The sequence below is a fragment of the Aulonocara stuartgranti genome (assembly GCF_965226115.1).
Source record: "Aulonocara stuartgranti genome assembly, chromosome: 7".
NCBI lineage: Eukaryota > Metazoa > Chordata > Actinopteri > Cichliformes > Cichlidae > Aulonocara > Aulonocara stuartgranti.
Genome location: NC_138945.1, coordinates 11,075,708 through 11,090,551, shown reverse-complemented (window position 1 = coordinate 11,090,551; position 14,844 = coordinate 11,075,708). Strand labels below are relative to the sequence as shown.

General features: G+C 42.3%; 1 protein-coding gene across 1 annotated transcript in view; it reads right to left on the bottom strand.

Annotated features, from left to right (window-relative positions):
* The window catches only part of fa2h (fatty acid 2-hydroxylase), a 39,485-nt gene extending 24,847 nt beyond the window's left edge, over positions 1–14,638 (bottom strand). Inside the window, exon 1 of the mRNA XM_082542007.1 lies at positions 14,188–14,638. Coding sequence (XP_082398133.1) covers positions 14,188–14,469 — 282 coding nt within the window. The 5' untranslated portion in view covers positions 14,470–14,638. The remainder of the gene's footprint in view (positions 1–14,187) is intronic.
* Positions 14,639–14,844: the final 206 nt, after the last annotated feature.

The window sequence follows — 14,844 nt, the reverse complement described above, 5'->3', positions numbered from 1 at the left end:
ATGGTACTCATCTGAACTTCGCCAACTTAAAGCTACTGGACGCTGCCTAGAACGTCTCTCCAGGAAAACAGGACTTACAAGGACATGTATCTCAGTCATATACAACACTATAAAGAAGCTATTCATCATGCTAAATCTGCTTACTACACCTGTGTTATTGAATCTGCTGAAGGAAACACTCGCACTTTGTTTTCTACATTGCATAATATTGTTAAACCCCCAGATACCTTTGCCATACATACACACTCTGCCACAGTTTGCAACAAATTTATGGACTTTTTTTTTTTTTTTTTTTTTTTTTTTACACCAAGATTGAGAATCTTCATCAACAACTGCCCTCGTCCTGTGAAATGGTCAATTGTTCTATCTGCATTTTTTTTTGTCCTTCTCAGCTGTGATCCTCTCTATCCCATTTGGAACTTCCCACAATAACTCAGCTATCTTCCATAATTACTAACTTAAAGTCATCATCATGTAAACTTGATCCACTGCCGACAAATCTTGCCCCACTGATTGCTAATATCGTACACTCCTCTCTCATATCTGGTTCTGTTCCTTCTTCTCTTAAAACTGCAATAATAACTCCAATACTGAAAAAGAACGGTTCAGATCCCTCCAATCTAAATAATTTCAGGCCAATTTCAAATCTCCCTTTCCTAGCAAAAAATTCTTGAAGAGATAGTGGCTGCACAGGTTCATCATCATCATCTCATTGGAAATAACAGTTTCAGTCCGGCTTCCGTTCATGTCACAGTACAGAAACAGCCCTAGTAAAAATCACCAATGATCTTTTGGTTGCAGCTGATTCTGGACTTATATCCATCCTCATTCTCCTTGACCTTACAGCAGCTTTCGATACTATCTCCCACCGCATCCTCCTTCACAGATTAGTATCTATTGGCATCAATGGTACAGTACTCGCATGGTTTACTTCTTATCTCTGGGTCCTTTACTTTTTATCATCTATCTCCTACCCCTAAGTAATATTTTTAGGAAGCATAACATCCAGTTTCACTGCTATGCAGATGACACTCAGCTCTACCTATCCTCCAAACCCACAGCTACTCTCCCACCCACATCCATTTCTGACTGTTTAAGTGAAATCAAGGTCTGGTTTACTCCCAACTTTCTTAAACTTAATGGCAGAATTAATTTTAATAGGCACCAGATCAAAACTGACTACAGTTCCAACCAGTCTTTCGTTATCCATTGATAACTCAGTTTTGTGGGCGATCGTGGCTCAAGAGTTGGGAGTTCGCCTTGTAACCGGTTCGAGCCCCGGCTTGGACAGTCTCGGTCGTTGTGTCCTTGAGCAAGACACTTCACCCGTTGCCTACTGGTGAAGTGGTGGTGGTCAGAGGGCCCGGTGGCGCCAGTGTCCGGCAGCCTCGCCTCTGTCAGTGCGCCCCAGGGTGGCTGTGGCTACAATGCAGCTTGTCATCACCAGTGTGTGAATGTGTGTGTGAATGGGTGGATGACTGGATATGTAAAGCGCTTTGGGGTTCTTAAGGACTAGTAAAGCGCTATATAAATACAGGCCATTTACCATTTAACTCTGTTGTCACACCCTCCCCTCAGGTTAAGAGTCTTGGTGTCATTCTCGATAGCACTCTGTCCTTCACAGCACATAAATAATATCACTCTGTCTTCCTACTTTCATCTCCATAATATTAACCGTCTTCGTCCCTCACTCACACCACACAGTACCGCCATACTTGTCAATGCTCTTGTCACATCTCATCTAGATTAATGTAATTCTCTTCTCTATGGTTTACCTCATAAATCCCTCCATAAACTGCAGTTGGTTCAAAATACAGCTGCTCGTATTATTTCCAGAACTAGATCCACTGAACATATAACACCTGTTCTTAAACAGCTCCATTGGCTTCCAATTCACCTCCATGTCAATTTCAAGATCCTGCTTCTCACTTTCAAAGCGCTTCATAACTTTGATCCTCCATATCTATCCAATCTTCTCCATACATACTCGCCCCTTCATACACTCCGCTCTTCTTCAGCTTCCCTTCTGTCAGTTCCACCTGCTCGCCTGACTACCACGGGACTCAGAGCCTTTAGTTGTTCTGCCCCGAGACTTTGGAATGCACTTCCACTTGCTCTACGGACCACACACTGTCTCACCACTTTTAAATCACTACTCAAAACCCATCTGTTTAGAATTGCATACACCTGATTAGGCCATTTTTACCTTGCTCAGTTTTTATATTTGCTTTTATACTTTTATGACCGTTTATGTCTAAATTTAATGTTTTTTATGGTATTGTTTACGTGCTACTGTAAGGTGACCTTGAGGGTCTGAAAGGCGCCTATAAATAATGTATTATTATTAATTAGATTTCAGCTTTACTAACATTCAAATCTATTTTACTAGAGCTACGTCACTTTTTAAGAGATGCCGATCAAGCCAATCAAACCAATATCAAATATACATGCTGCCCCCCCAAATAATGTTATTTTTACATTGGTATTCTCTTTGTGTGAGCATGCTGTTTGTGTGAGCACCCATATGGAAAAGAGATAGTAAAAACTTATATGTGATTACTCATGAAAGTGGCCACTTTCTCATTACTTTCATACATTGTTTTAGTAAGTATCCAAAACATACAAGTTTCATTATATAAATTTTCAAGGGATCTTATATCTGTTTTCACTCTTATATGCTTTTCATACAAGTCTCACACAAGACAGATACAAACTTTATAAGATTCATATATATTCTCATATATATATATATATATATATATATATATATATATATATATATATATATATATATATATATATATATATATATATATATATATATATATATATATATATATATATATATATATATCTATATATCTATATATCTATCTATCTATCTATCTTTTCCATATGGGCATGCTAAGCCACAGTGTGAAATAAATATCTGGATTGCATCCAGATATTGCTATTTGAGAATTACGCTACAGAATTCTGACCACTTCCTTTGTATCTTTATCGCAGAGCTCAAACTTCTGCAGAGAGCTGACATTAATTATTGTGTCAGACGAGGCTGGGTGTCACATGACTGTGGTGGTGATGAAGAAAACAAGTATTTGAATACAAACCAAACAGCAGTTTTGAGAGGAGGAATTAGCAGAAGTTCAGCCAGTAGCATGACTGTCATTTACACCCCACCAGCAAATCATGAAGCAGTGTCCTGTACATTTTACCCCAGGAGTCTCTGTAATATCAAAACCCATCTGTAATACGGGAAAAAAAACAAAAAAACAAAAAAACAAAAAAAACAACCCTAACTGAAGTGTAGTGCATGTTATAGTTTCACAACTGTCACACAGCACACCGAAACCTCACCTCTCACCCAACTACCCAGATTTGGCTCTCTTTGACTTCAAGTGTTTAGCTGTTGATTTGACACGCTCGTGTGTCAATCACAAAAACACGAGAGAAAACTGTTCAGAACAGAGTGTAGAGAGTAATCTGAAGGAAAAAAAAAAAAAAGAAAAACAGCAGCTGCACATAACCCATTACAGAGGTGCACAAGAAAATTCCAGGACTTTAATGACCACACCTCTTATTAATACCTATACTCTCCCTGGACCAAAAGCCTAACAGCTTTCTCCCGTATGTTTACTCTGGTTTCCAGCCTGTGGTGTATAATATATTGTGACCATAAGCAAGACCCAAATCCAAAAGGCAGGAGCAAATTCCCCAGATATCTGACACATTTATCTCTTGCTCCCACTGTGTACTGCTGTGAGCCAACTCTTTTCACCAGACACTAAGATGTCGCACTCATTTCACAGCATTCCCCAGAGACAAAAGTTTGTCTAGAGACCTTAACCTGATGAGCAGCCACGTTGTACTGCACACAAAGTCTCCCCCTTTAATAACACTTTCGCTCCCTAAAGACGATACTGCAAAGTTCTTCAGGCCTTTTCATCTCCTGCACCTTCTCTGGGTGTGTCTGAAAGTCTTGTCTGTTTCTCCCACACCTTTAACTGTTTGTTTTTCTGAAACAACACACCTCTGAGCATATGCATGTGTGTCAATGTGTTGGGCTCTCCCCCTGAGCTATTAGTCAACCTGCTGCATCCACGAAATCTGTATACACACACATAGCCCCATCAAGGCCTACATGCTGGAAAGAGTGCTTTTATCATTGTGTAAAGCTAGAGAAAGAGGTGGGGTGGAAGGAATTTTAATGACTAATACCTCTCAGCTAATCACGACAAATAAAACAGCAGGTTTTCCCCTCCATGTTGTGGTATTTGTTTAACAAATATAAATATATATTTCAGAAGAAAGAACTCACACAGTTACAATGAAAAGCTTTTATTAGTAATGTTGACGGCTTCATTTATAATTGATAATCTGCATCACCTTAATTAGAAAGGCTTGGACGCACTTTGTGGCTCCACAAAGTTTTTTGGGTTTTTCTTTTTTTCTTTTTTTTTTTTTTGGGGGGGGGGGGGGGGTCTTGTTTTATGACAAAAGCTGACAGAGACTGCCCTAAACCCTTAACCTAAGTTGTGGAGGATGAAAAAGGACATTATTTTTAAGGTCAGGGTACTTGGGGATAAAACTACTAAAAATTGTAAGTTGTTAAGGGCAACCACGTACCCTGAGACCAGTGTGCATGAACACAAATTAATATTTAAGGAATGCTGTGGTGAAATGAATCAATAAGAGAAAAGACTGCTGGCAGGCTTCGGTGTCACTCCTGTGGGACCTTTACCTTAATCTTTCAGGCATATGTTTGTTCTGTTCCCCTCTGACCATCCACCTAGTGCACCTCCACCTTGACCCCCACCCTTCCTCAGGTGTTTCTGTGGTGATGGCGTAAGCCACCTGAGGCCTGCACCTGTGCACTAATTGCTGCGTCTGCAGTCCCTATAGCAGCAAAGGTCAACAATGTTACTGGTAATGTATCACCATGGCGATAGAGGAAAGGCGGCGCTTAAGAATAGTAAAAGAGGTAATTCACTTGTACAGCTTGGTGGAGGGAGAAGTGATGACACAGGTCCTGGAGAAGAGGGCTTTTTTTTTGTTTGTTTGTTTTTTTTAAAGGAAAAGGAAAATGTAGGTCAAAAAACCTGCTCTGAAGGACAAAGTCTTTAATAAACAATCATTTCACTGCTCTGAAAGCTAGAGGCCACACACATGTGGCAGTTAGCATGTTTTAATACTGATATTAAAAGGTAATATTTGGATCAGGTCCTTCTGTCTTCCTCTCTGTGCCCTCTGATAAAAGACAATCCCGCCATTGAGTGGGGAAAGACCTGTGCACACGAAGGTCTGCATTCCTACGATCCACCGGCTCGAACTGGACGCCCTCCAGAATTCAGTCCACAAAACTTAACAGCCACCATCATGGCACACCTGAGTTTATACTTTATATTCATCATCACCCACTCAAAAAGTACATAACTAGGCTGTTGTACTCCAACACTGCTATCTTAAATATGGCCACTCTCTGTTCAGCTGTTGTTCATTCATGTACACAATCCCCTCATTAGAGATTCACATTTAAGAATACAGCTACTATGCTCTCAAGTTCATGACTATGCAGCTCCTTTTTCCTGCATGTGAGGAGTTTACATGCCAGCTTCTGTTCTCTGTCTGCAGTTTACAGAAAGAACAAGTGCGACAAACAAGCTGAATGACACAAAATGGATGGAATGTGTTCAGCACTTTTGGGCCAGGTATTTCCACATACTGTCCAGAGGCTGATAGGCAGTGTTGGCTCAGTTCCTTCAAGACAACAGGGGCAGGGTCACAGAACAAAGTTGCACCTGGGAATGAATGTGCAGTTCTGTTTTCACTTGACCTGAAATATGCATGAAGAGAACTAGAAAGTGCTGAAGTGGATAATCAGTGGGAGAATTTATACAATTTTTGCAAAACAGAAATTGCTATGCAATTGCAGTAGTGCTTCTACCCTGTACTTCACTTAAGTCTGCTACAAATGCGCACACAAATGATATCACACATAATGATATCAGCATATGTGCAAGTAATCAATGAAAACAATTAAGAGAGCTTTTCTACTTTTCACTCTAAATGATACACAGGATGTGCTCACAGTGATGACCATGCTCAGAAGCCCCACCCACCTGCAGTTCAAAACCTTCTGTTTACAAAGAGCAGCCAATCAAAAGGAGGTTGGCTTCTTCTTCTTTTTTTTAAAAAAGGATGTTTTTGGAGGAGGCAGAGGTAAGGTTCAACAAGTCCCAGTTTAATATAAAGAGGGATTACTTTGAATTTTGAATCATACAACGTTACTCTATTAGAAGAACAACAGGACAGAGCTGTAAGAACAACAATACAGAGCTTAAAATATGCATCACATGTTCACTTTAATAACATGGAAACAATGTTATGCATAGTTACTAATCAACAGGAGAACTTCTCAGCGTAGTCAAACATTTGTGTAGAGTCAGGTCTAATAAGATGACTAGATTTTCTAAATCTAAATTTGCAGTAGCCTAAAAGACAAAGAAAAAAAAGAAAAAAAAAGTATTGATGTGAGTGTCAGCAGGTTTTGTGGATAAACGGATCATCTGTCATACCAAAAACAAAAAACAAAAGTGAATGAAGTTAAAAGCACTTTCAACCTTTGAGAGGTTTAAAGTGCTCTTAAAAGAGGGTTAAAATGCACACCTATTGAAAAAGAACTCAGCTGTTATGAATACAGTGATAGATGCCTCTGCTCTCTTCTTACTGGTCCACTTCGGATTCAGTCCTCTAGTATATATTTAAATTAAAAAAAAAAAAAATTGAAACAAATCAATACTGTTGCGAATGAGTACTATTAATACAACAGTGAGCTTTAGTATCATTTAGTATACGAAAATCCTTTTTTTTAGCACCTTTAATGTTAAACTATCTATGGTTACACATTATCTGAGCAGTCGATCTCAGAAGACACTGCACTACTTCCTGTTTTAGTTTGTTTTTAAATCATGGAAAAAAAAAAAAGTAATTTCAAAACACCATTTGTCAGTAGGAGAAATGAACAACTATTACAAACCAGTTCGATTTGCTGATAGTGTAAACATTACCTAGTGTTTGATAGTAAACCTCCCAAATGCGTATACACATACAACCTGTCATTCACACACCTGGGAAAAGAGAGTCCTGCCTCCTGCTCTGACTGCAGTGCAGCATCTACCATCTGAAGATCAACTCTTAACTGGCAGTTCTTAGAAAGATTATCACTCAAGAGATGTTGCCAATCTCAGGTGATCTTGACATTTGAGTTTCTGAGGTACCGTTTAGAAAAAAAAATAGAGATTGAAAACAATTAGATTCTTCCTTCTCACTCAAGGATGCATGCTTCCTACTACGAAATTGTTGCTTCTAATCTCTTTTTTTTTTCTTAAATACTGCTGCTTCCTCAAACAGCACGCTGTACAAGCTCACAGCTTTCTAGATACAGACTTGCTTGCAGTCTTATAGTTTTCCTATGAGGCAGTCTCCCCTGAGACAGAGAATAGACTGTACGTCTTTCTACTTAGCAGGGGGTTAACCCGCTGCTCCACAGCTTCTTCCTAGAATAAGAAAACTAGGAGCATTCTTATGGAGCATCGACCTCAAGCTGGGATCAAACATGCAGAACAATTAATTTATTTACTGATGACTCAAAAATATAAATGTCTTAATGGGAGTGTTTTAGATGGCATCTAAAACAGTGGCTTAATATTTAGAAGACTATTTCTTTCTTATTACAGTTATGGAATAAGCACGAAATCAGTTTAGCACTAAACTTTGGTTTCTCTTTTTCTGCAAGCAGATTTTCCCACAAACACAGAAAGCCCACCTCTGGCTAATAATATAGCTGATAAGAATAATAACAGTATTGAGATTCATGTCTGAAGCCCAAACTGTGGTACTTCCACTGATTTTTCTCTCCAGTCCACACAAATGTATATCACATTTATCACTAAACGGTTGATTTATTAATTTGTTTCCATCAAAAAACAAAGAACTAAAACTGCTTTAAAGTCTCAGAGTGTGTTTCTGCACTGGTGATGTGAGAATGCCAGTTACAGCCAATCAGCAAATTATTAAAGAGAAAAAACAAAACAAAACACACACATTCGCAGCAGTTTCATTGGGAAGGGAGAGGGTGAGCAGTTCGTCAGCCATGAATAGAGAACGAACTATACAAATGTGATCTTTCACTGAAATGACTGGAATATCCTGTTGAGTCAGTTGGTCTGTCATGTGACCTACGTGTTCATACTTTCAGAATTTCACACCCATGGTAAATCAATAATTAGTCATCATTCAGAAAAGTAATCTAGTGACAACATAATCTACTCTTGGCGTTATATGATATTAAGAGCACATATCTTTAAGATCTGACCTGAGCTGACCCAGCAAGCCTGATTTTTTTTTTCCTGCTAAATGAATGATTAGAGAGACAATCCAGCACATAACAGCAGGGTGCAAGATGCTAGCAGGCAAGGCATACACATACGTGTGTGTGTGTGTGTGTGTATATATTAGGGGTGTAACGATACACAAAATTCACGGTTTGGTTCGGTTCGATACTTTGGTGTCACGGTTCGATATTTTTTCGATACAAAAAAATGTTCATGCCTTTTTAATTTGTCATTTATTAAAATTATAAATATATATTTTAACTCAAAAGTACTGTTTTTAAATTTAACCCTAACCCTTGTGCGTGCTTTTTATTTTGACAGCGAATGCGCACCTGCGGACCACTTATGTGCAGCCCTGGTTATTTAGCTCGTCATATTGCAGCCACAGAAATTATTTTGTCCATGAAACCATAAAGCTGCACTTTCTTTTTGCCTTATAGTCTCATTTGTCATAACTTCTCTGTTTTGTGGTAAGCTTTTCTTTGGCTGTCACTTCTTCACCCTGACCTGTCTTATTTGGCTCAGCAGAACTAAAATATATATTCTGCTGGTTTTACACAGGCACTCACATAAGCTCAGCGATTCTCTGCGCGATCAACCTCTCACATGTTTAAGCTTGCTGCGGGAGATTTCACTTGTCATGTTTGCATAGTAAGCTAACGATTAGTAAGCTAATGATTAATAAGACGATGTCAGAGGAATTGGTGCGCAAATTATCATCACTCACAGATCAGTGCTGTCGCTCTCTATACACAGTTCGCACGATTGCAAAGTGAAAGCAAAAAAACAAGCGCAAATTCAAACGCGATTTCAATATGTCACATATTGACAGTGGCTCACCGATGCCAATGACATAATTACCCAGCTACATTTCTGAAAGAATGCAAAAGCATTGACATATATTTTTCCTTCCTACAATAGCCCGACGGGCAGGGAAGAGATAGATTTTGGTAGCCCGTCTGAAAAAAATCGCTAGCCCGACGTCCTGGGCTAGCGATTTTGCGAGCCCTGTATCTGATTGAGGAATCACTCATCTTTGGAAAAGAGAGTTTATTACAGAGAAATGTCTCTTTCCAAAATAAAAGCTATACTATCCGCTTCTTCTGGGCTATATTCTCAGCAGCATAAGGAGAATCATGTGCTAACAGCTGTCTAAATGACTCGGCTAAAGTTAGTAGCATGCTTGTTGTTTTTGTCTTTGCACTAGGATGATGTCAGCGTAAATGTGCAGTCATATTCGTTGTGTTCCCACTAGTGCTTTCAGGTTAATCTCGTTGAAATGACCTTAACGCCACAACACGGCAAATCTCCGTTAACGAGCTACCGCCGATCGCCCCGTGCATGGGGCTAGACGGCCAACACGTTAACGAGCTAACTGCGCTAACACACTAGTTCCCACCCATGTAATTGAGCATTGCATGGCACATCCAACATACTGTTTTACTTTAGTCCATGACTCGCTTACCTTCAGGGTCATACGTCACATGAAAACCAAAATAATTCCAAACGCCAGATCTGAATGAGGGTGGGGGAGGTGCCCTGCGCTCTTCCTTCTGACTATGCTGTCTGTGTTGAGCGCTCAGTGGATCTGCGCTCGACAGTGCAGCCTAGGCGGAGTAGTCGAACGCAGATTCACTGAGTGCTTTATTAGTCCCACAAGGGGAAATTTCAGATGAGACTGAAACCAGCTTTCTTGGGATTGGCTGTCCCTCACAAACCAAAAGGGTTAAACGGCATGTGGGAGGGGCTTCTGGGTTCAACACAGACAGCATCGTCAGAAGGAAAGTTGATAAAATAAATTACAAATGTTGTATTGTTCGATACATATGCGTACCGAACCGAAAGCACTGTATCGAACACCCAGCACGCCCCTGCGGGCGGTTTATCCTTCAAGCTCGGGTCCTCTACCAGAGGCCTGGGAGCTTGAGGGTCCTGCGCAGTATCTTAGCTGTTCCCAGGACTGCGCTCTTCTGGACAGAGATCTCCGATGTTGTTCCCGGGATCTGCTGGAGCCACTCGCCTAGCTTGGGAGTCACCGCACCTAGTGCTCCGATTACCACGGGGACCACCGTTACCTTCACCCTCCACATCCTCTCAAGCTCTTCTCTGAGCCCTTGGTATTTCTCCAGCTTCTCGTGTTCCTTCTTCCTGATATTGCTGTCATTCGGAACCGCTACATCGATCACTACGGCCGTCTTCTTCTGTTTGTCTACCACCACTATGTCCGGTTGGTTAGCCACCACCATTTTGTCCGTCTGTATCTGGAAGTCCCACAGGATCTTAGCTCGGTCATTCTCCACCACCCTTGGGGGCATCTCCCATTTTGACCTCGGGACTTCCAGGTTATACTCGGCACAGATGTTCCTGTACACTATGCCGGCCACTTGGTTATGGCGTTCCATGTATGCCTTGCCTGCTAGCATCTTGCACCCTGCTGTTATGTGCTGGATTGTCTCTGGGGCATCTTTACACAGCCTGCACCTGGGGTCTTGCCTGGTGTGATAGACCCCAGCCTCTATGGATCTTGTACTCAGAGCTTGTTCTTGTGCTGCCATGATTAGTGCCTCTGTGCTGTCTTTCAGTCCAGCTTTGTCCAGCCACTGGTAGGATTTCTGGATATCAGCCACCTCCTCTATCTGCCGGTGGTACATACCGTGCAGGGGCCTGTCCTTCCATGATGGTTCCTCGTTTCCCTCCTCTTTCTTGGGTTTCTGCTGCCTGAGGTATTCACTGAGCACTCGGTCAGTTGGGGCCATCTTCCCAATGTATTCTTGGATGTTCCTTGTCTCATCCTGGACTGTGGTGCTGACACTCACCAGTCCCCGGCCCCCTTCCTTCCGCTTAGCGTACAGCCTCAGGGTGCTGGACTTGGGGTGAAACCCTCCATGCATGGTAAGGAGCTTTCTTGTCTTTATGTCAGTGGCTTCTATCTCCTCCTTTGGCCAGCCTATTACCCCAGCAGGGTACCTGATCACGGGCAGGGCGTACGTGTTGATGGCCCGGATCTTGTTCTTACCATTCAGCTGACTCCTCAGGACTTGCCTGACCCTCTGCAGGTACTTGGTGGCTGCAGCTTTTCTAGCGGCCTCTTCATGGTTCCCATTCGCCTGCGGGATCCCCAAGTACTTGTAACTGTCCTCTATGTCTGCAATGTTGCCTTCTGGTAGTTCAATCCCCTCAGTTCTGACTACCTTCCCTCTCTTTGATACCATCCGACTACACTTCTCCAGTCCGAACGACATTCCAATGTCATTGCTGTATAGCCTGGTAGTGTGGATCAGTGAATCGATGTCTCGTTCACTCTTGGCATACAGCTTGATGTCATCCATGTACAGGAGGTGGCTGACAACTGCTCCGTTCCGTAGTCGGTATCCGTAGCCAGTCTTGTTAATGATCTCACTGAGGGGGTTCAGGCCTATGCAGAACAGCAGTGGGGACAGAGCATCTCCTTGGTAGATCCCGCACTTGATGGTGACTTGTGCTATGGGCTTGGAGTTGGCCTCTAGTGTTGTACGCCACATCCCCATTGAGTTCCTGATGAAGGCTCTTAGGGTCCCATTGATCTTGTACAATTCTAGGCATTCCAGTATCCAGCTGTGGGGCATTGAGTCATAGGCCTTCTTGTAATCAATCCAGGCAGTGCACAGGTTGGTCAGTCTGGTCTTGCAGTCTCGGCTGATTGTTCTGTCTACCAGTAGCTGGTGTTTTGCGCCTCTGGTATTCTTGCCAATTCCTTTCTGTGTCCCGCTCATGTATTGACCCATGTGCCTGTTCATCTTAGCCGATATGATGCCTGACAGGAGCTTCCATGTAGTACTGAGGCAGGTTATTGGTCGGTAGTTGTATATATATATACACACACACACACACACACACACACACACAAACACTTCTTGCTGTTGTTAAAACTTTGTACCCACCCCCCTTTATATTTTTTCTCTTGTTTCTATAGGTTTCGTTTCATCTGACTCTTGATTTCTTCTCACTTTGCTTGAAATTGTTGTGAATTGCTTCAATACACTTCTGTAAACAGTTTACATGCACAGTGATCTATAAGTCAAGGACTTTTATTGTGAAAGGGAGGAAGAAGCCTCGTTTGCCCTTGTGCAGAACACATTCTGGTACAGAGCAGACATTGTGCCAATCTGCCTTTGAACCCAGAAGCCCCTCCCACATGCCGTTTAACCCTTTTGGTTTGTGAGGGACAGCCAATCCCAAGAAAGCTGGTTTAAGTCTCATCTGAAATTTCCCCTTGTGGGACTAATAAAGGTATATCAATCAATTCAATTCAATCCTGAAGGGCATGATTAGTTAAAATGGCTTCTGTCACATAAAAGACGAATGAAATACGGATTATTTTGACATGAGTCAAAACAGGTCCTCCATACACCCAGTCACTGACCTCAGTCGTGAACTGCATCCAAATGAGGCACAATTTAGTCTTGAAAAACTCGTTTTTACATTGTTTTTCTTAGCTGCTGTTGTTGCTTCAAGAGACAAACACCAACATCACAAACAGCTCATGTGAAACGGTGTCTGGCATCTTTTGGGTCAATCTGACTCCTTTGTAGTCATAGCACCCTCACCCACATTTTGTCAGCCCCCCCCCCAATGCACATGCATGCATTGTCAACTACATGCATGTGCAGAACTCACAGCTGACAGACAAAGGGGTCCAAAAGTAATTTCCTTTGTACTTACAGCTTATCAGTCACTAACCCTCAAAGTCCCACAGAGCATTTTGTTAGAGCAGTTGTGTAAACTTTCTGTGCAGAGACGCAACCAACAAGCAAGGACACACGTGAGAGTGGGCAAGCCATGTAAATGTGAACTGTGTCTGCAAGAGATTTATGCAAACTCCCTCCTCACACGCACAGAAACACAGAAACCTGCAGGACCTGGCTGGGTGTGGATTCATTTTACAGAGACAGAAGGGGGCATGTTTCCCCCCAGTCTGCAGCCCCCCTCTCCCGGGACAAGACGAACCAGTTTCCTTCTCTCGCCTTCTTTCAGAAACACGCACACAGGCACAGGCCTTGAATCATTCATTAACAGGTCTGACCCCTCCACACCCACCAGAGCTCACCAAAACCCCACAGGTCTCTCATGTCACCTGTTAGCCCCTCCCTCCTCCACCTAGGAATTACACAAGCATTGCTTTTCCATCACCAACACCTTACTCCCGTCCTCAATGATCAATACCAGTTCCCTTTTCCTCCTTACCTAAGAAGGAAAACGCCCAATAAAGTCAAATGAGAGCGGATTATACACCTGTTGCTCCAAGAGCCCGGGACTAGTTTCCTTCTCCTAATTCTGGGTCTGGAATCAAATGAAGTCTATAAACACTTCTAAACCTCCTTACAGTAGAAAATGTGAGACTGTTGACAGCTTTTTAACAAGGTGTGAGGAATATTGATCTCACCTGCCAGGGCTCGTGGGGAGGGGGGGGGGGCAGGGGGGATTAAAGACGCCAAATGACAAACATGCGAGAAACTTCTGAAAGTTGACAACGGAAATCTGGGATCGATTTACATTTTTATGACTCTAAAGTCCACAGAGCTAAGTTCACAAGAAAGATATTAAACTTTAACCTTTCAACAGGTGTGTGGTTCAAAAATGAGATATCACTTTAACACATCTTTAACTACATCGACAGAAGATGCGGGAAAAAGGTTTTATTTATTTATATATATATATATATATATATATATATATATATATATATATTCCTCTTAAGTTGTTTACTCTGAGGTCAGCGGTGTCATCCTAGCTAGTTAGGGAGGAAGGGAGGTACCTGTGCCTCGCCGGTGACGCTGTCTCTGTTCAGTTCCCCGATGTAGTACTGCTCCATCCACCGCCGGGCGTTTTCCGAGTGCCGGTGTGGGGGTCCCTCCATCGCCTGGCGCACGTCCTTGCCGGAGCGGCTGCGTATTAGTGCCTCCCCACCCGGGTGCATCCGCAAGAAGGCTGTCACGTCGTAAACCCTGGTCCCCATCAGCACCCAGCAGGACTCCTTGGTGCAGTGGCGGGCTACCTCCGTCTCCGTGAAGTAGCGGGGGGACGTGGACGGAGACATCCTGTTAGTGGAGATGTAAAAAGGTCCACCTGAACTGAAAACTGAGAGCAAGTCCTCCTCAGTGGACAGTCGACCTGACTAATGAACTGACTTTCGTAATGACACCGGAGGCTTTAAACTCCTGCAGTTCGCGAGACACGGACGAGAGAGGCGGGGTTTGTGAGGCGTTCACCAAAGTCGTAGTTAGTAGGTCTTAAACTGACTTACAATCACGTCTGCATATACGCGCATCGAAAACTTCTAAATAATATGCTACGGTGATTACTTATTCTTTTTTTTATGATTGCAGATTTTTAATATTTTATTTTAATATTTTATAACAGTAGCCAGAAAAGCCGTTATATTTACACAATAGCAAAAGCAAACCCTCCCCGA